Source organism: Hemicordylus capensis, chromosome 15, assembly GCF_027244095.1.
Source record: "Hemicordylus capensis ecotype Gifberg chromosome 15, rHemCap1.1.pri, whole genome shotgun sequence".
NCBI classification, from domain to species: domain Eukaryota; kingdom Metazoa; phylum Chordata; class Lepidosauria; order Squamata; family Cordylidae; genus Hemicordylus; species Hemicordylus capensis.
The window spans coordinates 14,373,627-14,400,571 of NC_069671.1; the positions used below are offsets into that span (position 1 = coordinate 14,373,627).

At 47.2% G+C, this 26,945-nt stretch overlaps 1 protein-coding gene across 7 annotated transcripts; it reads right to left on the reverse strand.

The window, feature by feature from the left end:
* Positions 1 to 395: 395 nt before the first annotated feature.
* ABCB9 (ATP binding cassette subfamily B member 9) lies at positions 396 to 26,416 on the reverse strand. Of its 7 annotated transcripts, none has more exons than XM_053280137.1 (12): positions 26,288 to 26,416; positions 17,031 to 17,766; positions 16,132 to 16,246; positions 14,072 to 14,202; positions 11,480 to 11,685; positions 9,237 to 9,434; positions 7,593 to 7,721; positions 5,869 to 6,057; positions 4,247 to 4,420; positions 2,933 to 3,092; positions 2,710 to 2,846; positions 396 to 2,488 (listed from the first exon to the last, which is right to left on the reverse strand). In XM_053280137.1, the coding sequence occupies exons 2-12, from the start codon at positions 17,647 to 17,649 to the stop codon at positions 2,195 to 2,197; spliced, it is 2,352 nt and encodes a 783-aa protein (XP_053136112.1). In that variant the 5' UTR covers positions 17,650 to 17,766; positions 26,288 to 26,416; the 3' UTR covers positions 396 to 2,194. The 7 variants fall into 7 exon arrangements, with proteins under 7 accessions (XP_053136112.1, XP_053136110.1, XP_053136108.1 ...); XM_053280135.1 differs by lacking the exon at positions 26,288 to 26,416 and adding an exon at positions 25,524 to 25,650; XM_053280133.1 differs by lacking the exon at positions 26,288 to 26,416 and adding an exon at positions 23,359 to 24,815.
* Between the last annotated feature and the right edge of the window lie 529 nt (positions 26,417 to 26,945).

Here is a 26,945-nt window from a genome sequence, read left to right on the forward strand (position 1 = left end):
GCAAATACAGAGTAATTAAAAAAATACATACATGAACATAAAGAACAAGCCCCTTTTCATTAAGTGACTCACGGAAAAATCATGATGCCCTCCCAGCATCTTCCACTAAGTGTTGACTCCAGGATTTTGGGGGTTCAAGCAGGTGACACTTAGTAGGACTTCTTTACTCGGAAGAGGCACAGTGTGCAAGAACTCTTTCACACTGGCTCTGTGTCCTTCTCTGGCAGCTCCACGCCAAAGTGAGAAGGGCACCAAAGTCAAGGTGGTGGGCTCACTGCTAGCCCTGGAGCCTTACCAGACACCTGACCTCACCACCCTCTGGTCGGTGGCTGCGACAGTAAACACAAGCAGGAAAAACCCAGCAACAACCCTTGAAAACTCTCAGTACTAGAAGCTGAGTGTCAGAGGTAGTCTTATTTTTATTTTGCAAAGTCTTTGTAAAATATCACTAAACCCAAGAGGGACAATACGCTTCTGTTAAATACTGCAAACCAGAAAACGCTGCTGGAAACACTGCAGCATCAAAATATCAGAAAGGAATTAAAATGAGCTAAAGTGCTTGAGGTTATTTCATAACAGAGTGCAATTCGAGAGTTTAAGAGAGTGAAGAAAAAACCTTTCCTGAAATGGCTCAGTCTCCATTCATAGCCTTGTTCTGTCTTCTAAAGCACACCAATGGCTGCCCGATACCCAGTCGTGTGTCAAACTGTAAGTAGTCCAGGTCAAATTTGATAGTGCAAATGGAGCTAGAATCAAAGTTCTTGCTCCCCCTCCCGATTACACTGATATCAATCGCACACGCACACACTTAAACACAGTCATACAGGCAGCCTGAACCTGATTATCAAAAGAAAGCAAAGAATGACTCCCATAACTCACCAATTATTTGGAATTGCTAGCAGGGTCCACACCTTAAGACTGTGTTGGGATTTTGCACACAAACACGCTCACACATGCACACCTGGGCACAATGCATCGGAAAACTGCCTGGAAAGAAGTTAGCCATGCAAGCGAACAGGTGTGCTCTTGCCCAACCTCCTACTTTGAACGGGAATTGCATCCAGTGAAGCATGTTGAATGGGGTGTGGGTGTGTGTCTCATGCCAGCTTTGAGGAATCTAAATACACACCCCTCCCCTCCCTGACAAAACACATACTGCCCTTGCAAATAGCATTGTCTTGTTTGCTGCGAATTTGGGTGGCCAAATTGACAAGATGCAAGAAGCCAACTGAGGTATCCAGTTTTAAAAATTGTTCCAGCTTGCAATTTAAAGCTGCTTCTCTTTTTCCAATCAACTGCCCACCTCTAAAATCAACTGCTAAACAGACTTTTGTAGGAAGAAGCATCTGCTAGAAGGTTCGCTACCATCAAGGTAACCACTGCAGGCTGAGGATGCAGGTCACCAGTCACCTTTCATCGCTTCAGAGCAGATGGAGATTCTGCTGCAGGGCTGCTTTGGAGAACGTAGCCTAAGTTTTTTCAAAAAGGAACAATGGTTCTGGATGCCCACACTAAATAGCCTTAAAGGCTCCTGCCTTTTAGAAGTTATCATGCTCCCACAGTGTGAATATCACACTATATTAAGCTGCCCACATTCCACATTGGCAGTATCCAGAACCAATAGCTATTTTCCCCGGGTCTGTCAAAAATTGGGTCAAGCACCCTGTAGGAAGTATGTGTCAATGACTGTGCTGCACTTTAGGCCCAACCAAACTTCCATGGATGTTCACAGGGACTGCAGTGATCCCAAAAAGCTGCTGCTGGCTCAGACCTCAATGTTCAGCCAGCCCTCTCTCACCAGTACACACACAACCACCTTCCAAAATCCTTCACAGGTTGTCCTCCTCCTCATACAAATGCATGCACCTAAGATCACATCAGTTACAGACGGCAGAACATTTTACATGCGTTATCATTGGGGGGGGGGATAACTCATGGGCTGCCCCGAGGATGGTTAGACCGCTGCCTCTCTTGCTGATCAGCAGAGCTCTGTCTGCTAGGAAGAATGTGCATGAAAAGCTTAGTGCTTATGGCTGTAAACAGACCTCGTCGTACAGAAGACACTGGTGAGGCTTTAGTTAAGAGGATGCCTCTCCCAGCAGGATGCCAGCTGGACTCTGTAGTGCTTTTGCCTCTGAGTTTGCTCGACAGTGTGATCGCCCAGTCCAAGTTGGAGAGGCTGCCACATGTGCCGTTACACCCGGAGCTCTTCGGCCTTTCCAGTCTGTGGAGAATCTCTCCGGACGCTGGTCAAGCTGCCGTCCAGTTGACAGCTGTCCCCCGTGCCAGTTTCGTGACCCAGGATCTGTCTTTGCACCAGCTTGTAATAAAGGCCTCCTTCTTCCATGAGCTGCTTGTGTGTCCCTTGCTGTACCACGTGACCCTTGTCAAGAACAATAATATTGTGTGCCTTCTCCACAGTGCTCAGCCTGTGTGCTATGATGAGCACCGTGTGGTTCTGGACATCCCCATAAATGGCCTGCTGGATCTGTCAAGAGAAAATCATCCAAAGAGAAAAAGAAAGCGACACTTATTAGTCTGTTCATTTCTTCAGCCACATTCACTCATTTCCAGAGACCTACTGCAGGAATCGGGAAGTGGAAGCAAACACACACACACACACTGCTTTCCTTGATGGCCCCGTGGCCAGCCCAGAGTACGGCCATCCCCTTCCCTGAAGGAGGACACTCCCCAAATGTTCCTACTCACTGCATGCTCACTCTCTGCATCCAGTGCACTTGTGGCTTCATCCAGGATCAGGATTGGAGGGTTTCTGATCAAAGCTCTTGCAATAGCCACTCTCTGCTTCTGACCACCAGAAAGCTGGGCTCCCTTTTCTCCAGCTTCTGTTGGATCAAAGGAAGGAGAAGGGGAATCAACTTGGGCTCAGTTGCCGATGCCTCAAAAACACACATGAGCAGGTTTCCAATACCTGTGTGGTAGCCATCTTGCAATTCCGTGATAAACGTGTGCGCATTGGCCTTCTGGGAAGCCTGAACGACAGATTCGTAAGGGGCTGAGGTCAAGCCATAGGAGATGTTTGCCGCAATCGATCGGGCAAAGAGCACCGGCTCTTGGCTCACCAAAGAGATCTACAGACAGAAAGAGTGAGTGAGGAGGGGAGAGGGGAAAAAAGAAAAGGTTAGGCTCTGAAAAAGGAAGAAGATGAACAGTCACAAATGACTTGGCTTCCCGCCTTCAAAGAAGCATTCATTGTTCAGAGGAGTCTCAATTCCAGGCATTAATTAACATGACTTCATCATTTGTGTGTGACGCCCACCCACTCCTCCCACAATTAATCATTTGTGTTCTAGCTGTCATGCTAAATTTTCCCGCCACTGACCAATGCAATGTGGCACATTCATTGGCCAATGCTGCATGGTCCTTTCATGTCTGAAGCTAAGACAAGAAAAAGCAATCCCGAGCAAGCTTCCTGGATCAAAATAAGAGTTCTGCAAATCTGCAGTGAAGATTTCTCCATTAACCAGTTTTGCATTGCAAAATGTCTTCTGGATTTGCTGGTCCCGGGAAGAGGCAAAGACTATGCAGGCTACAGGTTCTGCTAACCATGGGTTGTGGTGGGGGAGGCAAGAAGCTATGCTGGCAAGGAAACCCCTCCCCAGCCTGCTAGATACTTTGTTCAGATTTTGAGACTTCGGCAGCAAAACTTCCAAGTGCATCTTGGTAGTCATGAGGACTAGAAGTTGACTCTCTTTTTTAAAATGGAAAACTTCCTCTCTTTTTTTTTTTTTAATGAAAATTTTTTTTAAGCTGCTTCATTTCTTTTTTCTTTTTTAAACTTAAAACTTTCAGGAAGTAGGGATGTGCCAAAATGTGATTCAGAAGCCAAATCATGGCACAATCCCTTTAAAGTCGAGGGCTTACCTAGCCCCTTTAATGCGGAGGAGAGCAGGTCCGCCCTTGCTCCTCCTCTGCTCACCTCCACTGCTGTACTGGTGGTGCTCCCCCTAGCTATCCACACGGTACGTGGCCTCCACGCTTGCTGGCAGGGAGGGCCGCCATTACGGCAACGGCGGAGAGTGGAGGAGCAGCAGGGATGGACGTGCTCACCTCTGTGTTAAAGGGGCTGGGTAAGCCACCAGTTTTTAAAGGGATGGTGCCACGATTCGGCTTCCAGGAAGCTGACATCTATGCCTGACATCACGCTCTGTGCTTTCACAGAGTCACAAAACACATGCAGTCTACGGCCAGTGGGCGCTACAAGGGGATGACTGGCAGTTCATACCACGGAATGCAGGAACTTGTGCTCATACATATTGATAGGCTGCCCATCCAGCAGGACTTCCCCATCGAGCAGAGGGTAGAAGTTCTCCATAATGTTGACGCAAGAGCTCTTCCCGCTGCCAGAAGGTCCCACCAGTGCCGTCACTTTCCCAGGGTGGAGGGTGAAGGAGACATTCTATAAACACAGAAGGAGGACACCTCCAGGGTATTGGAATGTCTAAAATCTATCTTTTTTTTTTTAATTCCACTTACAATACTTCCATGCCACCTTTTAAACACAAAGTGTTCCAAGGCAATCTACACAAAACAAAACAATTTAAAAATTGTTTATAAAGTTATAAGCACACAACAAAAACCAGAAGGAAAATACACAACTGTAAAACACAGCACCAGTTTAATCTCAACAGTTTGTGGAATAAACATGTCTTTGAAACAAGACCAACAAAAAATGTAGTTACCTGCAAAGTTACCTGTAAGTTACCTGTAGTTACCTGCAAAGCTAGAGTGAGCGCATGCGCACAGCAGCGGAGCCTGACCAGTGGCAGCCCGTGTCCAGCTGTGGGGGCAGCACTGCTTGGCCCGCGCCCTATGTCTCATGTCAGACGCGGGAGACGTGGTCTGGCTCTCGAATTGGGGCTGTGTGGGCCCATTCGGGAGTTAGATCCAGGCCAGCGCTGTGTTTGCAGCACAGCCAGGAGTGGCTCTTCCCTGGGAGAGCCTCTACTGGCCACCCTGTGAACGCAACGCTGGCCACCTAACTCCTGAATGGGGCCGCACTGCCCCGTTCGGGAGCTAGATCAGATCCAGCGCTGCATTCGCAATGTAGCCAGCCGCTCCTGGCTGCGCTGCAAACGCAGCAATGGCCATTTAGCTCTCGAAGGGGCCCCACAGCCCCGCTCGGGAGCTAAGCCAGCCCCCTCTCCGTGTCTGACATCAGACGCGGGTGTGTGTGTCAGGGCCGCGAGGTGCGGCCCCTCAGGGGCGGCGGCCTGGGTTATTTGAACCCGGTCACCCAACGGTGGCTACGCCCGTGCACGTGTACACACACGTGTACAATCTAAAACAACAAAGATTTGGCTGGTCTTTCCGTTTAGTTCACTGTCGAGTCTTTGAAATGATACAGCAGCTACTACTGCCTGAAAGCAGTGTGTCAGTATCAACTGAATAACATTTTTACCCGAATAAAGACGACTCTGAATTTAACACAAGCTCCTTAAAGAATAGAAGTTAAATACAGGTTTTACCTATATTTACCAAAAAGGAAGAGGACTCTGAATTTAAGACAACCCCCTGATTTCTAACATCAAAGAACTTGTGGTGGTGGGGGGAACTAATCTTGGATTCAGAGAAATACAGTACAAATGCTGCAAGCTCATATGATGCATTTTGCCATAAAGTGTACTGCTGAAAAAGGTAGTCAAGACAACAGGGGACATAACCCAGACAGACAATGGACTGCAGCAGAGAGGAAGAAGCACCCAAAGCTTGTGGGCAGTCTTGACAGCAGCCCATGGCTCCAAGGCACCCAAATAGCTTGGCTCATGGCTCTTGGAATGTGAAACTGGGACTATCCCCACTTATCTGTTCAGACACATCAGGACAAGGCAATTTAGAGAAGTGTACCTGCAAAACCTGGGTTGCCCGTCGGGTGCGGTAAGCAAAAGTGACGTTCCGGAACTCCACTTTGCCTTCCAGCTGGCTAGGGGCCAGAGTCCCATCATGCACCATGGTTGGCTTGCGGTCTATGAATTCAAACACTTTCTCAGCAGCTCCAACTCCCTGCATCAGCCCGCTGTAGACTGATCCAATGGACTAACGGGGGGAGAAAAAGACACAGGAAATGGCAACACACACTCACGCACCATTCCGCTGACCAGAACATACGCTTCTGTAAGACCTGTGCCTTCTTCAAGATCTGCTTGTGCCAGTATAAACCTGCCCAAGTTTTAAGTTCAGCCTCTTCGGCCCTGCTCTCTGGACTGCCAACGTCTTGGATTTGACTGGTGGAATTGAGGGGCAGGGTCTTCTTGGTGGCGATGCCCCTCTGTCCCTGGTAGACTCGCCATGCCAAGACCAAATAAAAGGGCTGGCGGGGGGGGACGAGGAGTGTCAAAGGTGCTGTTAAGTTTTAAATAAATCATTTATTCAATATTGCCTGATGTGTTTCACGCGCAAAATGATCTTCTTCAGAAGCAACTAGTTCAATTCTGTTTAATTACAGTCGCTGACCAGAAAAGGATATACATACAGCTCAAAATAGTAACAACAAACTAGTCCAGGTATTCGTAAACCGTATAAAATCTAACTGCACAGATACCATACAGAGGCAACTATAAAAACAATGTGTGATGTGTTATTAAAAAGTGTGTGTGAGTATTTTAGTTTAAACTTTTTAAATACTTCGCACTTTTTTTTAAGTAGTTGCCTCTGATCTCACGCTCAAAATGCATCAGGCCATGTTGAATAAAACTTTTATTAAAAATTTATCAGCACCTTTGGGAATCTCTCTTCCCGCCGCCCCCTTTGGTCTTGACTTGTTGGTGCTGCATCATTCCCCCACTTCCTTTTTCGAGACTTATCATGCCCCAGCTTTGAAGCAAGCTCTGAAGACAACGCTCTTCCACAAAGCTTTTAATAACGGACCCAGTCTCTTGGAGCATAAAGCAAGGACCTCCGTGCTGTTTTGCATGCTTATTTCTGCTGTTCTTCCACATTGCACATGCTGTTTTGTGGTGGTGATGGGGAGCATGTCTCCAGAGGTGGTGCGGTGTGTGTGTGTGTGTGTGTGTTTATAAATACATACAAACACATTGAGGCTCATTGAAGGTGAGGCAGGTAGGCTCCACGTTTTCCATCTTGTGCTTGCAGAGAAGGATCGTGTGTGAGAGGCGGCAGCTGGGTAGGGTGGCTTTTTCTCCTACCACAGTAAAATGCTGGGGATGGAATCGGGTAGAGCACGCTTGTGCAACCCAGCTGCCGCCTCACACACAGTCATCCTCCCTGCCTCCTACCTTAATGTTTGCAAGCGCATGACCAACCATCGGAAACATGTCCAGCTCAAGCACACCTCCTGCCCTGTTGCTAGACATGTGAACAAGCCTATTAGTTTCTAAGGTGCCACAGGATCGCTTTTTCTTTCAACAAAGTGTCCGAGGACCAGACTAGCTCGAATCTAGGACTTTCCATGTCAGATCGACCCCAGACCTGGGCACTCTTCATTCTGATGAAAAACAAACTCTAGTTGTGGGAGACGGAAAGAACCCAAGGAGAGTGGAGCTTGATCAAGACTGGATACTGCCATTTCGCACAGGCCGGAATGTAGTTGTTTCCAGATGAGAGATGCTTACCTCCATGCAGTCTCCCAGGACGAACTCATAAATAATGAAGGATATCAAGTTCCCGCTGGTCATCCGGTCAGAGATCACCAGGTGGCCACCGTAGTACAGGATGCTGACTTGAACGATCAGGAGTGTGAGCTGAAACCAAGCACAGACATCCACACTCACTAACATCAGAACACGATAACAGCCTGGCTGGATCAGGCCCAAGGCCTGTCTAGTCCAGCACCCTGTTTTACAGAGGGGCCTACCAGATGCCTCCGAGACGCCCTCAGGCAAGAGCTGAGGGCATGCCCTCTCTCTTGCCGTTGCTCCCCTGCAACTGGTATCCAGAGGCATCTTGCCTCTGAGGCTGGAGGTGGCCTATAGCCATTAGACTAGTAGCCATTGATAGACCCATCCTCCATGAATTTATCTAAACCTCTCTTTAAGCCATCCAAGCTGGTGGCCATCACCACATCCCGTGGAAGACAATTCCATAGATTAATTATGCAATGTATGAAAAAGTGCTTCCTTTTTTCAGCCCTAAATTTCCCGGCCTTCATTTGATTCTAGTGTTGTGAGAAAGGGAGAAAAATTTCTCTCTGTCCACTCTCTCTGCTCCATGCATAATTTTATATCCCTCTATCATGTCTCCCTATAGTTGCCTCTTTTCAAAACTAAAAAGCCCCAGATGCTGTAGCCTTGCCTCATAAGAAGGTACTCCAGGCCCCTGATCATCTTGGTTGCCCTCTTCTGCACTTTTCCCACTTCTACAATGCCCTTCTTAAGGTATGATGACCAGAACTGCACACAACAGTACTCCAAATGTGGCTGCACCATAGATTTGTATAAGGGCATTGTAATATTGACATTTTTATTTGCAGTCCCCTTCCTAATGATCCCTAGCATGGAATTGGCCTTTTTCCAAAGCTGCCACACACTCAGTCAACAGGACTGAGAATTTCCAAGGTTCAAGATACTGAGGGTTCCCTTTGAATGGAAAACAAATATATGAATATTGTACAAACAACAGAATGCAATTTGAAAGGAAGATGATAAACTGCTGCTACATTTTGAAGTATAAAATGAATATTGTGGAGAAAAGTTAAACTAGTTCCATATTAAAAAGCCACCAAACATTAGGGCTGGATGAACAGTGTTTTAGAAATCAAAGATGGAGGGTGTGTATAGAGATCTCTTGTTTGAGTGATAAAGCTGCTGTGAACATACTTGCCCCACTGTATAGAGACGCACCCCCCTGTCCAGAATGACATTTAGGGGAGTCCACTTCTGCCAGGTTGCAACAGAAGCTGGCTGTGCACAGCACTGATTGGTTAGCGCATGCATCGTCACAAACCTGTGCCTCCCCCATCCCCGGAGTGCTTTTGCATTTCTTTCTAAAATAAATTTCCGCTCCCCGGTTATCTTCAAATAAAAAGATAATCCTCTGAGCAGCAATGCTAGGGATTAAATTCATGTGCACACAACACATGTGTTCCTTCACTGACCAATGATCCCTCTTCTGTATGAATCCAGAAGCCTCTCAAGGATTTCAAACATGAGTGAGGCAGAACCAGTCAATCAAAGATTTAGCCATCACAACACCAGCTCCGGGTCTGCACAAAGGTAGCTGACTGTACAGGCAACCTAAAGGGAAGGGTTTCCACTTACTCCACTGGACCACACGTAGTACGTGTAAGCCATGGCTTCTTTTTTGTTGAGTTTGTAGACCTGCTGCAGCTTGTCCCAATAGACGTTCGCTTCAACTTCCTCATTGGCAAAGCTGCGGACAGTCTTCATAGCTGAGATGGTTTCCTCAGCTGTATTGTTGGCTTTTGCCAACGCGTTCTGAACGTCTTTGGAGAGCTTCTGAATGGTGGACAAAGGCGGAGGGGGAAGAGAAGGAGAGAGGTTTGTACAGGAACCAAGAAACTGAACAATCCGACTTCGAGTCACAGAACTTTAGAGATAGAAGGGGCCTTGAAGGTCTCTGAGCCCAACTTCCTACCCAGTGCAGGGATCTCCTGCAGCACCCCTGATCTTCCAAGGATTACAACAAGATAAGGCATGTGAGATGCTTTGAACACTCAGAAGCGCTATACAAATGCTAGATACAGATAATTATTATGGAGTTAATTTGGGTCCCATTAAAAGAGCACAGGCCATTTGCCGATGGCTTATTGCAGTCAGGGTTTGACGATGCAAAATGCTGGAGGGAGAGAGTATTTAGAAGATCAGCACACCACGCATATCCCACAGACCCCAATTTAGCAGAAGCCTCCCCCGCTCCCCACAATCCTACTCTCAGCAGGATTAATCATGCACTGAGAGCGCCAAGAAATAGTTGCTGGCCAGAATCCAGGCACTGAATGACTCAACTCTTCCAGATCGTCTCTTGTGTTTGCAGCCTTGCACCAGCCGGCCTCCTGTCTCTGCAGCACGATCCAGCCAGAGGAAGATGAGGGACCCGGCAGAACAGGAAGTTTGCATTTGCAGGCTTAAGTGCTGCAGCCGGAGGCCGACGAGGCATTTGACCTCAGGCGAAGGCATATGCTGCAGTAAGCAATATATCATGAGCCAGCTCATGAACAAGGAAGGATTAGCCAGGTGTGCAGATGTCCCCAACTGGTATTACGAGTTTGGGAGAAAGCAAGAGAGGGGATGCAGAAACCGAAACGTCACGGAGGAGAGAGATGTCCTTTTGGGAACAATGGAAAAACCTTCTATTATCACCTCCTGTGCAATAATTGTGGCTGGGGATGATGGGAGTTCAACAACGGCTGGAGGGCCAAGGTTCTCCACCCCTGGTTTAGACAAACTTCAGGAAATTAGCACCGAGTACTCCCACGCTGAAATTAATAATTTCAATGGGAGGAGTACTCATGAGTAACTCAGTTTGGGTGTAAGCCAGGGAGTGGAAAAGCCTGCCTCGTAACTGTAACACCTAAATTGGCATATACATGCATGGGATCCTGAGCTGAAGGTTTGCAACAGAAGGGGCACAGTTGTTAAAGAAGGCTGGGAACCCCCGGTGTACTCTAGCTCTGCAGGGTTCCAAGCAGAGGGCTGAGGACTGCACTGAACTCTTCGCTGGGGACTGAACCTAAGACCTTCTCGATTACACCGTCCTACAGCCCTGTCCCCAATGCTAGCCTTGCATCATGATTATGCAGTGGAAAGGGACACACTTCCTGTAATAAGTTTATTGTTGTGACCACAGGTCATAACATAGCATAAACATAAATATAAACAGGAGAAATGCAACATACCAAGAAGTGACATCAGTTAAGCGGAGCTAAAACCAATGCTACATTTGAGAACATATAGAATTTCTTCCCGAGTTTAAAAAGAAAGCATAGCAAAAGCAGCCACTTGGCAGCCGACATGCAGAATCGCATCTGCAAGCAGAGAAGTCAAACGTTCTACATTCGACCCCTTAAGTTTATCTATCTTCAATGTTTCCCCCCTGATCTCATCATAAATAGGGCAAGAGGGGACGCAGTGGATGATGTCCTCCACTTGCCAGGAACCATGAGGACAAAGGCACTGTTCCACTGGGAGTCTGTAATATCCCCCTTCAAGATATGCTGAAGGCATAGTCTGAAAACAAGAAGATGTAAAAGCCTTCCTCAGTGGAACACTGGTAATATTAACCAGATACTGAGAGAGACTTCTACGTTTCTTATAATGGTGCTACCAGAATGAGAACATCAGTAACTGTGCCACAGTGGTGTCTCCTGCTGGCATCCCATTTGAGGAGCCGATCTCTAATATTTTCTCTGCTCCAAGAACTACATCCCCCCCACTGGAGCCAGGAGCCTCCTTTATTAGCTCTCCACATGGGAACCCTCACACAAACACAAACTCCACACCAAAGCTCTGGGCTGGCGTCCGGGAGCCGGGGACAAACTGACCTTGTAGTATTTCCCGTAAAGGTCCGACACGAGCATGATGATGGGGAAGCCCATGAAAGTCACCAGGGAGAGCTGCCAAGACAGGCTGAACATGAAGACAATCACTCCCGTGGCCTTGACCACGTTACGCAGGAAGATGTTGATGTTCTGCGAGACCAGGTCACTCACGATCGTGGTGTCGGAGGTCAGCCGGGAAATAATGTCGCCTGCGAGAGAAGGAAGAGGACAGAAGGGACGTGTGGCGGATGAGGCGTCATCAACAAGACTTCTTGGGCCAAAAGGTGCCTTTTAAAGTGGAAACTCTATTTAGTAGGGGGAGAGCCCAGAAACTAATTTGGCAACTGATGGAGCTCACACATAATAACGGGTGCGCTGTGCTCCCCTAAATTAAACCACAGCACAATAAAATCCACTGAAAACTCCAATAATGCAAAAAAATCAAACACAGCAATAATGCAAAAGATGAACAAACTGAGAACACATGGCATTAGAGAGAACACACACACACACACACACACACACACACACACACCCCTCTCTTGCTGCCACTTTTCAGGCTTAGCCAGTGGCCATCGCTACGTCTTGTAGCAAGCAAATCCCATTAATTTCACCACCCTGAGGCATTTTGGAGGGGCGGTATACAAATCAAATAAATAAATAAAATAAATAATTAACTTTGCATTACATTATGCAGAACTCTCTTGCTTATCCTGGAGCAAGTGCCAATATTAATCCTTACAGTTATGTGTGCCTAATTTTCTGTATGGCACAATTTATAGCTGGTTGCAGAGTGATCTGGTAATCCATGGTTATTATGTTATGTGGAATGAGTACTGTATGGGGTTTTGGTTATGACGTTATGTAAGATGTATTTTATAGAACTGTGTTGTTGTGTATGTTATTGCTTGTAAGCTGCCCTGAGTCCTATGGGAGTAGGGCGACATATAGATCTAACTAACTAACTAACTAACTAAATTTCTCCATCTAGCCCACTTCACTGGGATGTCAAAAGGGCAAATCATGTTGGCATGTCCATGATGCACCTGCAGGAGCACGGAAGACCAAGCGTCTCTTGCTTCTGGTCCTTGGATAGTGGGCTGTGGATATGGTACAACACACAGGACTTCCACACCCTTTCCAGAGCCCCTGTTCACCATTTGTTTCCTGGAGCAGACTGGAGAAATCCAGCAAATCTGCTCTGTTGCTCCGGCTGCTGGCCAAGGATTTTGCGGTGCCTTCTGGTCAGAAGGCAGATGGTTGCCAGGAACCTCAACGCATGGGCCAGACCATGGAACGGCTTAATTCACCCTTTGCTTAGAGCCTTCGGCCAGGATCCAAGAACTGTACAACTCGTTCCATATCCCCAGGGGAGGCTTTGGACTTGTGCTTCTTGAACAGCAGCCTGCATGTCCTTTTGGACTGTAACTCCCATCATCCTCTGCTACAAAGCCAATAAGGGATGATGGGGGCTGTAGTCCACCATCTGCAGCAAGGCTGAAGTTGTGCAGCCCTGTCCAATGGCAAATCATTTTGAAAAGGTTGCATCTCTCGTAGCGTGCTTTCAAGTTCACTTTATTATCTCAATGCGCTCCATCCAATCACCCTCTAAGTCAGAGATCTTCACTTTTGTTAGGCAGGAGCCACCACCATGGCAAAATGCCTTTGATGCGAGGGGCATTTCCCGTTGTGCTGACCTCCAGTACTGCACATCTCTCGGTGCTGGAGGGCCCTTTAAGAGAGACGGAACCTCTCTTAAGAGCTGTATGGGGAAAGTGCTGGGAAGGGAAGCACTGCCAAGATGGCACGGGGGCTCCAGAGGGCTCTGTTTCCATTAAAGGAGCCCCGGCACTGGGCAAAGTGCATCAATGCATTGCGAGAACAGTCATTTCCGCATGGTGCCAGAGGGGAGGTGCAGAGGGCTTTGGCCACAGCTTCAAACAGGCTTTGTGGTTAGAGTGTTGGACTAGGACCAGGAAGACCCAAATCTGAATCGCCATTCAGCCATGAAACTCCTTGGGTGACTCTGGGCCAGTCATGTCTCTCTCAGCCTCGCCTACCTCACAGGGTGGTTGTGAGGATGGAAATAAGCATGTACTCTGAGCTCTCGGAGGAAGAGGAGGATATAAGTGGGGTGGGGGTGGAGGGGCGGGAATCCAAACAATTAGTCAGAGAGCTGCACTTCGGGTTGAGGAGGTTGCCACTTATCCCCATGTTGCCTCAGGGGAGCAGAAGCCAAGGAGGAGAGCTTGTGTGTGAGGTCACCTTACAAGTTTGAACAGAGGCAAGATTCGAACCGGGGAACATGATTCGCAGCTCAGCAGTTGCACTCCACTAGCTCTCGGTCTTTAAATATTTTAAACACACAGAAAGACACTAAAAAAAATGAAACCGTAAATAATTACAAAGCCAGCTCCCAGATCATTAACACATAACCAACGCCTGATGAACTGGAGAAAATGCCCCAGACATAGATTGGGGCCTGATCTTCTTCAGATCCCCAGATCAATGTTGTCCCATTATACAGTTCCAGAGCCCTCAATTCGGATGGCCACATAAATGAAAAGGTCTCACGAGATGAAGAGAGAAACCCACCGGTGAGATTTTCGTCAAAAAAACTCATTTCCTGCGAGACCAGCGAGCGGAAAAGGCTGTTGCGAAGCCGGATGTTCAACCTGGCGAAAATCAGCGTAAAGACGCCACCCCGGATACCTGCGGCAAATGAGCTGATTGCAGATAAGAGATGTTATAGGGCAGACAGACACTGACACACAACACCCCTCAACCCTAACCCTAACATGTAAAAGGAAGACAAGACAGAGCCTGGGACAGGTACTGTAAAGCTGGTAGTCTGAGGACATAGTATCTGAGGGCTTCAAGCATTTTGACTACTACTAGAAAGCCAATATGGTGCAGTGGTTAGAGTGCTGGACTAGGACTGGGAAGACCCGAGTTCAAATCCACATTCAGCCATGAAACTCATTGGGCGACTCTGGGCCAGCCATGTATCTATCAGCCTAACGTACCTCACAGGGTTGTTGTGGGGATACACATGATGATGTAGACTGCTCTGAGCTTCTTAAGGAAGAGCAGGATACACATGTAAATAAATAATATCCTGAGAGAGTTGCAGATTTCCCTGCACTTGCTAGCAAGCCAGGGTGGCCAGCAGGATCTCGCCCCTCACACCCCTTGCATATTTTAATCAGGAAATGGTGAAAGATTTACAAACACATTTCACTCCTAAGGGAAAAAAATAAAAAGTATTTTCAAGTTGTAAGAGACAGATATCCCACACTTTGCTTCTCTGGCTTGGATTTTGCACACCACACAGATGCAACAGATGTATGTACGCATCTGTATATCATACACTAGAGGGCCAAGTCTAAGTCAACCCATGGGTCAAATGCCCCACCTAGGGCACATTGGTAAATGTTTGCCCAGAAGCTTTTGAATCATTTTCAACCTAGGATAATTCATTCTCTCCCTCCCTACATATAAGCTTTTGTCACTTAATGAATGCAATATCAAATGAAAACTTGCATTTGTAAAACAAGCCATGTGGTGCAGTGGTGAACCAGGATGGAGGAGATCAAATCCTCATTTAACCATTACGCTCTTGGACGAGCTTGGACCAGCCTAACCTACCTCACAGGGCTATTGTGATAAAAGGGAAGGACCACGTATGATGTTGCGTGCCTTCAAGGAAGGACAAGAGAACCACCAACCAACACCATTGAACCACCAACCAACACCATGACTGATCAAACAGAGCTTTTGTATCACCTCCTATTAGCTTCAGCTGCAACACTCTGCAATGCAGGCAAGTCAAGAGTGATGGGGAAAAGTCACTGAGTGACAAATATGCACGTGTGAATCGGTACCCAGAGACCGAGAGAGAAGCTGCAATGAAGAGGGACCAGGACTACAGACTCTAAGAGTACACAATCTCTATGCCCAAATTGTTCACGTATCTATCACCATAAAAGGGCTTCCTTAAAAGAGTTTCCCAGGGTGCCTTTCTACACCAGAGAGCAGAGGACTACTTCCTCTCTAGGAAGCAAAGCACTCTGCGAATGCCCCAATGAACATGATCCTCCTTGTGAGAGGAGGGGAAAGTAGGTAATAGTTTCCTGTATCCAAGACCATAGACCAAAGCTGCACGTTGGCCTTCCAGCTGTTGTTGACCTACACTCCGATCATCCCCGACGACTACTACAGATATTTATATACCGCTTTTCAATAAAAGACGCCAAAGTGGTTTACACAGAGAAATAAGAATAAATAAATACAAGATGGCTCACTGTCCCCAAAGGGCTCACCGTCTAAAAAGAAAGACAACCACCAGCAACAGCCACTAGAGGAATGCTGTGCTGGGGCTGGATAGGGTCAGTTGCTCTCCCCCTTGCTCAATAAAGATAATCACCACTTTTTAAAAAAGGTGCCTCTTTGCTCAGTTAACCAGGCACCTGCTGGCCCCTGGGGCTAGGGATGATGGTAGCTGTAGTGCAACAACAGCTGGAAGGCCAAAGTTGTACAGCCAAGTACGTCCTCCTGAATAAACCGACATAGAAAGGCATATAACATTTAGGTCACAACAAGCCCAACTTTGGGTTGAAGGGTAGTACAATTCACTGGTAATCCAACAAGGTTACCTTCCTATGGCTAAAATGGCCATTATCACCACTGCACTGGAAAACCGGTCCATGCTCTTTTGGATGACGATTCCATCGATGGCCCGGCCTGTGTAGTAGGGAAGGAACGTCTCTCCTGTTTCAAGGGACACACAACAGGGTAGATTTAAGACCCTCCAAAGGATACTGTTAGGAACCCTGTATTGCAGCCTCACACTAATTCTATCCCCCACCCTCTTCCCAAGTTCTGGCCACTCTGTTCCCTAAGAGGGAGAGTCTGGGGGCTGAGATATAAGAATATAAGAACAGCCCTGCTGGATCAGGCCCAAGGAGGCCCATCTAGTCCAGCATCCTGTTCCGCACAGTGGCCCACCAGATGCTGCTGGAAGCCACAGGCAGGAGTTGAAAGGGGCATGCCCACTCTCCTGCTGTTGCTCCCCTGCAACTGGTACTCAGAGGCATCCTGCCTTGCAGGCTGGAGGTGGCCTTTAGCCCTCCAACTAGTAGCTGATGATAGACCTCTCCTCCATGAAGTTATCCAAACCCCTCTTAAAGCTTTCCAGGTTGTTGGCTGTCACCACAGCTTGTGGCAGAGAATTCCACAAGTGGATTATGCGTTGTGTGAAAAAATACTTCTGTTTGCCGGTCCTAAATTTACTGGCAATCAATATCATGGGATGACCCCTGGTTCTAGTGTTATGGGAGAGGGAGAAGAATTTCTCTCTATCCACTTTCTCCACTCCATGCATGATCTTATAGACCTCTATCTAAGGTGCTCTAGGCCTCGATCATCTTGGTTGCCCTCTTCTGCACCTTTTCCAGTTCTACAATGTCCTTGAAATAATATGTTGATTATTCCAGTGCTTGACAATTATTAGCAGTGGATATCAACTCAGAAGGGCTATTTTAGAGGCTCTCACCTAAAGCAGCAAGTAAGAGGAAGAAAAAGGCCACGATAAGGAAGTGGACGTCTGGCTTGGTGTAAGACAAGAGCTTGCAGATGGTAGCTGCCGAAGCCTCCTCTTTCTTTTCCTGAGTGCCGAGGGAACTCGGGTCACCAATCTCCTCAGCTTCAGTCCTGGATTCGGAATTGACTCCCAGAGTCTCCCGGGCGGGTTTCACAGAAGCCAGCAGCTGCCATAAAGCGAACGTGGCTACGAGCGAGACATATGTCCAGGCAAACAAGCTCCAGAACCAGGGGTCCTTGATGGTCTTCCTCACCTCCGAGTAGAGGAGCAGCTTGACCAGGGCATAAATCCCCACAGCAAGACAGACGAGTGTGATCAGAGTCCGGGAGGCTTTCAACCGCTTGGGGCCGTAGTTGGTATTTTTGGCTACCCCGATCGCCGCGCCCAGAAGCAAGCAACTCCTGTACAGACAAGCCCCCCAAACGTCCAACATGGAGTTGAAGATATTAAAGTGCTTGAGGTCCTGAAGGATGCTGCTGCCGCTGTGGCTGTGTTCGTACAGCAAACTGGTCACCGTCACGTCCACACCTGTGAAAGCCAGAGTGCTGGCCACGGCTTTCCAGGCTCGCATCTTCAGCTTCTTCTGGACTGAGGTAGAAGGTGGAGGGACAGCAAGAGAGGAGGGAGGAGGAGGAACAGGGGAGCGTCCTAGCCAAGGTTTAAACCTTGCATGTCCACCCAGTCTTTCCTGAAAGAAAGAATGTGAGAAGTATGATTATTTAGATACTTATATACTGCTTTTCAACAAAAAGATGTCCCCAGAGTGATTTACATAGCAAAAGAAGCTGCCTTCTACTGAGTCAGACCATTGGTCCAACTAGCTCAGTATTGTCTACCCAGACTGGCAGCAGCTTCTCCAAGGTTGCAGGCAGGAATCTCTCTCAGCCCTCCCCGGATGATCTTAACAGGCGGTGGGGCTCATGGCGAAGACGACTTCCAGAGGAAGCCTAACTGGAGAGGCAGAACTTGGCTTAGGGCAGGGCTGCAACTTCGGCCTTCCTGCAGATGTTGGCCTACAACTCCCATAATTGTAGGGGCCAGAGGCAGCGGCAGGCCCAGCCCAGCCGCGGAGAGAGGAAGTGGAGTCTGATAAAACAGTGACTTGCCCAAGGCCATAAAAAGTATCTGTGGCAGAGATGGGGACTGAGTTCACCTCTGCAAACCGGGCAAAGAGGTGGTTACTTTCCTCCTCAAAACTATGCACATCTTTTCTTCTTCTGGTACTCTTTCCCACTGCTGGCTATCTTCTCATCCACGAAAGAGTCCTTTTTAAACAGTTAATTTGTAGAGCATGTCTTCTGTACCTCTGAAGCAGGCTTTGACACCCCCAAAGCAACCATGCCTCTCAGTGGAAGTTATCACTGCCCAGAGCCTCTGGATGGGGCGGTTTATAAATGTAATAAAATTAAATAAAATGAAATAAAATGAAATCATCCCCGGCAATTGGCCGCTGTGGCTGGGGATTATGGGAGTTGTCATTCAAAATGGATGCAGTGGACAAACCCATTGCAGTCTCTCACCTGGGCCTACTTCTTGACCAGCACCATTCTTGAAGCACCCTTCACCATATTTGTATTCTCACCCTCTTGACAAATAAACATTCAAAAAAAACACCCGCGGCATGGCAGGGCCCACAACTCTTGAAACAGCAGCAGGCCGGTCAACGTCTCAACTGTCACCCTCCTTGAATATCCCACAGCTGGTCAGGACGCCAGAGACGCAAGGTGATGTGGCGAATAGGTTGCACAGATCCTTGTTTGTTTGTTTGTTTTTAAATGCTTTTATAAAAACATTAATAGGCAAGTCTAAGTTGCTGGATGCTTTTTCGCCTCTCTGTCGGGGGGTCTCGGCTGGTGGGCCAGGATTTATTTATTTTCGAGAGGGGGGAGGCACACTCCCAACTACCCAAAAAGTGTGTTTAATTAAGTGCAGGGCGTGTACAACTCGGCCCCAGAGATCTTGTCTAGTTGCGAGAAACCCTAAAGACGCTTACACACGAGGAGGAGAAGCCCGGCAACGGATCTTTGCCCTTCAAGGCCTCCGGGCTGTCGCCATGGAGACGGAAGGCCGATACAAGACTGGCCATTCCGGAGGAGAGGTGGTATTTTTTTAGTATTTGTTTTTAAACCAGTAGCCGTCTGCGGGAGGATACGGGCACACAAGTCCTTAAACCAGGGAGGGGCCAGTTCGACATACACAGTGATGTGGATAACTTGTAATTATTTTGGAGTAACTATTCAAGTTGATAGACCCCTAATGGCGCAGCAGGGAAATGACTTGACTAGCAAGCCAGAGGTTGCTGGTTCGAATGCCAGTATGTTTCCCAGACTTTCTACTGGGCGGTAGGTAGGGACAGGTAAAGGCACCTCTGGCCACTGCCTCCACCTGAGCTTCCAAAAGCAGAGCCGGGTCTAGCAATACCCCCAAGCTGCCTACTTGCTCCTTCACGGGAAATGCAACCCCATCCAGAACAGGTAGAATCTCCTCATCCCAACTGGCTCTTCTACTGACCAACAGGACCGCCATCTTGTCCAGATTCAATCTCAGTTTATTTGCCCACATCCAACCCATCACGACCTCCAGCCCCTGATTCAGGACATCCACCGTCTCCCTAGGATCAGGTGACAAGGAGAGATAGAGCTGAGTGTCATCCACATATTGCTGACAACTCAGTCCAAGTCCCCGAACGACCTCTCCCAGAAGTTTCAGGTAGATGTTAAACAGCATGGGGGACAAAACCGAACCCTGTGTGTGCAGGCCATACTCTGGATCTGGTTTTTGCCAGGCCAATCACACCTTAAGTTTGACCTCATACACCTTTAACATCCTAAACCCGGGTTTTTATGCACTTTTGTTTCTGAAGGCAGAGACAGGAGGGTAAAGCCACCAAATCACATTGGAATTTCAACACAGATCTGCTATTGAAAAATGACTTATCTTGGTATGCAGGAGCAGCCCCTGCTGGTTTAAAAAACAGCAACACTATTTAGCATATATTTCACATCTCTCTTGGCAGTTTATAATAAATACATATCTTTATTATTTAATAAATTAAAGACATTGCAACATGTCAAGCAGTTGAATCTTCTTGCAATATTGATGCAAAGAAACAACTGGGGCATTTTGCAGACCTTCTGTTTTCAGGAAATCTTTCCCACCGATGATTCCCACCTGTTGACGGAGCCCTTTGTGTGGGTCATGAAACCCCTGAATGTCGTAAAGGATTCTGGGGCATGTTCTAGGGCAAGGCTGCACAACTTTGGCCCTCCAGCTGTTTTTGGACTACAACTCCCATAATCCCCAGCCACAGCAGCTGTCAGGGATGATGGAAGTTGTAGTCCAGCATCTGCAGGAGGGTCAGAGTTATGCAGGCCTGTTCTAGGGGCAGAGACTCAGTCTCCACGGGGTGCTGGCCATTCTGTTGCCACTGAAATGAACAGAGGGTAAGCTAGACAATTCTCAAAGCTCTCCTAAATAGCCACATTACAGAGGAACGTTGATAACGGTGGCATCTTTCAGATAAACTTGGCAGTCTCCTTTTTGAGGAACCTGATATTCTTTTTTATAGAGCTGCAACACTGAAATGGGTTAATTTTTTTAACAGATTTAAAAAAAGAGTCCCTAACCAATTAGTCAGCAGATAACAAAATAAAAACATTTAATGCAAGTACTTCTAAAAACTGCAGATGAAATGCACCTTTTCAGAAGAGGCATTCCCCTTTTCTCTCTCACACACAGATGCCTCTTCTAAGATTCTGCCTGCTCCTGCACATGCATCTTCTATCCCAAAATCTTGCTTCATAGCTACTGTATTTTCCCCATGTGTAAACTGAATCAATGGCTCATTCAATTAAAAACCACATGGTTCATTGTCTCAGATTCCTTTAATTGGGCAGCAGCTGTGCTTATGATGTGTTTTGATTTCCCCCCAAACCACAAAGGGCCATTGCCCAGCCACAGAACATCTGCTTTGCATGCATCCCAGGTTCAAACAACATCTCCCGGAGATGTCAGTATCCCTTGGAGACTGAAGGACTGCTGCCACTCAATATAGACAATACTCAGCTGGGTGGACCGAGAATCACCCTTTCTTCAAAGAGCTCAGGGTTGCAAATGTGGGCACGTTCCTACCTTTTCTCCTCACAACAAGCCTGTGAAGTAGGTTAGGCTAAGAGATAGTGACTAAACTGCAGTGCTTCTTGACTGGATATTAAATTGAACTTGGGTCTCCCTGGTCTTAGTCTGACATTCAGACCACACCGGCAGAGGTAGGTTTCTGCTCCCCTGTGATTCCTTGTTCTTTTAGCTACAGTCAGAGACAGCATCCAACATCACATCCATTGCTTTTAGTCCCCCTCAACACAAGGGATCAGGTACCCCTTAGACAGCAGATCTAAGGTGATGGAATTCGATTTTTCGCTCAGGTTTGTAGACTCAAGAACCATTCTCATTCCATTTTAACCTTTCTAGGCAAATACGAGCATTGCAGGGTTGCGAAAGAGGAATTTGTTTTAGGGGAACTTAATGAGTTTTTATCACACACACACACACACACACACACACGGTCTCACAGTGTCTGTGTTACAAAGTATGTATTACCTATGTCCTACCTTGTTCATCCCCAGGCCATGTACATATAGTGTGAAAAAATAGCCAAGTTGAAAAATGAGATTTCTACATACAGACTAGCCCAACACCATTGTGCAAACTGTAAGAAAGTTAACCCCTAACTGGGTAAAGATACAGCTGTTAGTGGTGCAACTGTGCCTTTGACACCTACAACACAGCCAGCAATTCAGCAGGTGAAGCTTCTCTAATCACTGCATCCTCAACGCCACCAAAAAACATTCAGTCAGTTAACAGCACTAGAAGCCTCGTCTGAAAAAGAGTTGGCACATCAGATAATGTCTGAAAAGACTGACATAGTCTCCATCCAAAATGCTTTGGCCCACCTTCCAGTCACACCAATTAGGCCTGTTACAAGCACAGTAAACATTAGTCTACACAGCCAGGAATCCAGAAGAATCTGCCAAGTCATTCAGCTTAAGAGAAAATCTACAGTAGAGTTTTTAAAAATATATACCAATTCAGAGTCCCAATAAAATCCAATGTATCTGTAACTAAGTCTGAGTGCATGTAATGGAACCAGTTTGCATCTTCTTCCTGTGTTTACTCTGCCTCCATTTCACTCTCCTTTTTCTGGTGTCTCCCTTGTGGCTCTGTTCTAGATTGCAAGCCCCTTGGGGCAGAGACAGGTGCTCTCATGCTCTGGAAAGTACTATCAACATGCATGACCCCATTTTAAAAACCACCACTGGACAGAAGCAGCTCTCAGGCTCTTGTCCAGTATGTTTCTATCCAGTAACGAACTTTTATTACGGCATTACTCAGTTTAAGGGGGAGGGAGTGAATTGGGGGTCACGTAACCAAAGCACAGTAGTAGGCAGCAACCAATAAACCCACCCACAACGCAGCAAATGGGCTCCTGGGATATACCAAGGAAAATACACTTTGCAATGCATTCACAAGGTAGGGGGGGTTGCGAAGACACAAGAACAGCCAGGACATGGGGTGTGGGAGGAGGCTTGTTTGGAAATAGTCAAGACAAGGCTGATTTCATTTGATTTCATTTGATTTCTCAATGTGACTTAGTCATTTTAATAAAACGAGAGGTACTAGGAGTCCCACACCTCAGAAGTGCTCTAGATGCCCTGAAAAACCTCCCTTCTGATTCCTAGATTATTGGGGCCAGCTGTGGTTACTTGAAGGAAAGTCACTCTGCCTCTGCACAGAAGCACATGTCACAGGCTCCAACACTGAAATAGACTCACACCCCCACACCTCATATAGATAGAGGAAAGAGACAGCAAGGTAGGATTGCACGGAGTTATCCCAGATTTATCACAACCACCCGGACACTTAATTCAAGCCCTACAGCGACTTCCCTGAGAGTTTGGACCTTGGATAGAGCCGGAGGCGGGGAGGGAAGCTCGAATATCTGCTTGCAAGGCAAGGGAAACGCGAGCTTGCATGATCTGCACCAAGCATCGAAGCAAGGATGAAGGGGCTCGATTGCCTTGGAGACTGGAGAAGGAAGATAAGGAGGCTGATCGCAGGGCAGGGCTCAAGCAGCTTTTTGGCACCGGAACAAAGATTAGGACGCGGGCGGGGGGCGCGGGGAGGAGGGACCCCCCCCACCAGGCAGGGGAACCTGGGGAAATGCGTGGGCAGCCCCTGCATGCACCGCCAGGGCGGAGGGGGTCCCGGCAGGTGGGCTTACCTGCAGGCAGGAGTAGCGGGACAGGAGGTCATCCTTGCGAGCCGGCCAGCCGGTACTGCTCTCAGATCTTTCCCAGGACAAGGTCGGAAGTGGGCGGGGCCTCCCCAGGGTGCGTCACCAGGCCCCGCCCCCACGCCTCTGCAGCTGGGAGCATCTTGGCCGTGTGGCCCCTTTTGGAAGCACTAGTGGGGGGGGGGGGCGATTCTTTCCAGATTTTTTGGAGTTGAGAGTGTTGCTTGCTTTTTTTTTTTTTTAAACCCCCTCCAGTGTCAGAGCCGAGTTCTCGAAGGCTGTAATTCAACCTGGATTTCCTCCCACACTTGCTTGCGAAAAATCCCGTTTGATATAGACGAGACAAAACATCCATCTTCCAAGCGGGGGGGAGATTGGGTTTAGGGATGCAAGCCCGCAATCCTATGCAGATATGCTAGGGAGGAAGGCTTTATTTAATGCCACAGTGGGAGTTGCTTTTTTTTTTTTTTTTTTAAGACACAACCATAAGAGACCTGCTGGATCTAGCCCAGCTAAAGGCTCTGAGGAGTCCACACCACAGGCCTAAGGAAATATTAGTGCATCTGTACTCAGAGGTAGACTGCCTCAATACATGGAGGTTCTATTTAGCTCGTGTCAACAACCGTTTTCTACATTATGGCCACAGAGACGAACCCCCTGCTCAGCCCAGCCACAAATTTTTGCCAAGATGATGTTAAAGCTCTAAAGGAAAGGAAGATCCAGAAGTATGGAATAGTTGCTACTGAATTTCTCTCTACAGGAGCGCCTTGCTCTCCATGGCCACATGGATGGCCATAGCCAAATGGATGTTCTTGGATGACTCTCAAGACTGGCAAGCCATGGACAGAAGGCAGCGTCAAAAGTAGTCTAGACCAAAAGGTACCTGAATTCAAAAGGTGTATTCAGAGATAAATTCTGCTGTGGAAGATTGTCCTTGGCCCCTATCCTGCTCAACAGCCACCAGAAGGTGGATTAGATTGGGGGGGGGGGTGTTTTTCATATTAGTGGCCTTTGAGGATCAGGGCTGTGGGTCTATAGCACAACCTGCAGTTTGCAAGCCGAGACATAATGGCAAACTATGGTTTATGCCAAAGCAGAAGCAAGCAACTGCAGGGGAGTGCAAAAGGGGAGGAAACGTGCAGACACAAGCATCCAGGGGCGTAACTATAATAGGGCAAGGGCAGACAGTTGTCTGGGGCCCCCCAGAGGCAAGTCACATGACTGACTCCCCCAGCCACACACCTGCCCGGGCTTCCTTCACTTGTATTCATCCTCCGAAGCTGATGTGAATGTTAAGACCTGGAGCTACCAGAACAGCATGTCTTTCTCTAGGACCATTACATGACTTGCATCAGCCACAATTTACAAAACCTTTTAAAAAAACAATTTAGGATGATGTTCTATTGTGGCACATAGGACAGATAGATAGATAGATTTTACTCTGCTTTTTGTTACCACGATTCAGCCTCATTTAAGATTTCTTTACTTCATGAGCTGAGTTTCAGCGACGGGGGGCGCATTTTAAAATCTTGTCTCGGGGCCCACTCCAACGTTGCTATGCCCCTGCAAGCATCATTTGCTCCCAGCGTGCCAAACCATCTTATTTATTTATTATTACTCTGTGTAAACCGCCCCGAGCCATTTTTGGAAGGGTGGTATAGAAACCGAACAAATAAATAAATTATGTCTGAACTTCCACTCAAGCAGCACTCAAACTGCACATGATGGCAGTTTGTTTGGGGCTGCCCCAGTCAGGTATAAAGCATGAGGTGGGGCGACCTAATTTTAAGAACTAAAGGAGGTTGTGGGCAAGAGACCATGACACTACCCCCTGTCTTTCCACAGCCACTTCTAAGTTGGTCTAAGTTGTTATTTTGCTTTTAAAGTCCACCACCACCACCACCACCACCACCACCACATGCTCATTCTGTATGACACTGGAGTTACTAGATGACTTGGTGTAAAACTGTTACATCTAGCTGAATCTTAAGCTTTGCAGTTTTTCTCCCAATCTTCCCCTCTTGTTCTGCTCCACTGCTTAAAACCCTTCTGTAGGGAAAAAGTCACAGAATATGCAATATACAAAATGCTACATTGGTGTCTCCACTACAGTTCTGTCTGCCACTGGCAAATGCAACAGGCTGCTTCTTTACCTTGACATATTACTGTGCGCAAAACATATCAACGTTAGAATTTGGTATGCAACATTCTCTCTTTTGCCTGTTCTGAAAGATGCCATCATGGTCATTTTTAGAGCCCTTTATAAGCGAGTCGTCTTCCCTTCTTTTTCAGCACAATCTGTGGACCAGGCAGGCTTAACATTCTGTGCCAAGAAAGCTGAATTCTGCAACAGTGTGTGTTAAGCAAATGAAGTGCACATATTCTACTTCTTTTAGTAATGGAGAGGGGGAACCCTGCCCCCCCAATAATCCTGCTGATCCAGCTCCATTCATTTTCTGATTTCACCAGCTACTCTCCATACATTTTTGAGCTTTTCTTCACAACTGAAGTGCTAGAGACCTGCTTTTAAAAACATGAACAGAAGGAAATTGAAGTTTATAAAGATGCTAATTTCTATGTCCCATACTAAATTTGCATAGAGATAATCAGGAATTTGGTAATAAGCTTGGTTCTGGAGATAGTCACAAGTATACTCATTTTTACAGCTGGGAATACTGAGGGTGAGAAACTGGGACGTACCCACTGCCACTCAGTATATTTCTAGCAGATGTGGGGTTTCCTAGATCAAAATCAAACACTCCAGTATACCCAGATGTGGTGAAAAGGAGGCTCAAATTCAAATAAATATATCCCCCGCACACACCAACTGTAACCCTTAGATTATACAGAGCCTTTGGCATATGAATGAAAGTCCACTGAGCATAAGTATGAAAGTCCTCTTGACTAAGGCATGTACCTCACGCCATTTCGCAGTGTCATTACGTCAGATCCACAGTGAAGGAGTCAGCCTGTTTTCTTAATACTAGAAACACTCTGCTCTGGGGACAAGACGGTCTCAATCTGAAAAGACACAAACTGGTTCTTCTTTAGCTTTTTCAGTGCTGGGCCATCGTCACTGCTAAAGACGCTGTCCTCCACTTTGAAAGTCAGAGAGGAGAGCCCCCTGGTTTTCCGCTTGACGATTTTCTGTTCTTGTTTATATGCAGCAGCCATGTTGGCAATAACCTGTGGAGAAGACAGCAGGTCATCGGTCAGTTTATTTGTTAAATGTCTAGGCCATTTTTTGGACAGAAGACCTCCGCGCAAGTGGCCTCCCTCATAAAAAAAAAGAAAACCAAACTACAACTAATTAAAACAACAAATAATAAATGCAAAATAGGCACCAGCAGATGACATAATTCATCTCACAGCCAGGAGCAACCAAAAACAAAGGGACAAGTCAAATGAAGGCAGTTCAGGAGTTCCTGAACTAGCTTCAACAACATGGAGTTATCCTTCTCCTATGTGGGGAGTTAGCCTGTTTTGTCTCAGGACCCTGTGAGGGAGGTATGGCTGGGACATGTTGGCTCCTGAAGGCTCTCCCATGAGCTTTATAGCCAAGTGAGGATTTGAAC

Excerpts from the sequence above, each read along its gene's own strand:
- ABCB9 (XM_053280130.1), bottom strand. The coding sequence starts at position 19,164 with ATGGCCAGTCTTGTATCGGCCTTCCGTCTCCATGGCGACAGCCCGGAG. Across the intron at positions 11,686-14,071 it reads TTTTGACGAAAATCTCACCG|GCGACATTATTTCCCGGCTG; the intron begins GTGGGTTTCTCT and ends CTTCTCTCGCAG. Across the intron at positions 9,435-11,479 it reads TTTACGGGAAATACTACAAG|AAGCTCTCCAAAGACGTTCA; the intron begins GTCAGTTTGTCC and ends TCCACCATTCAG.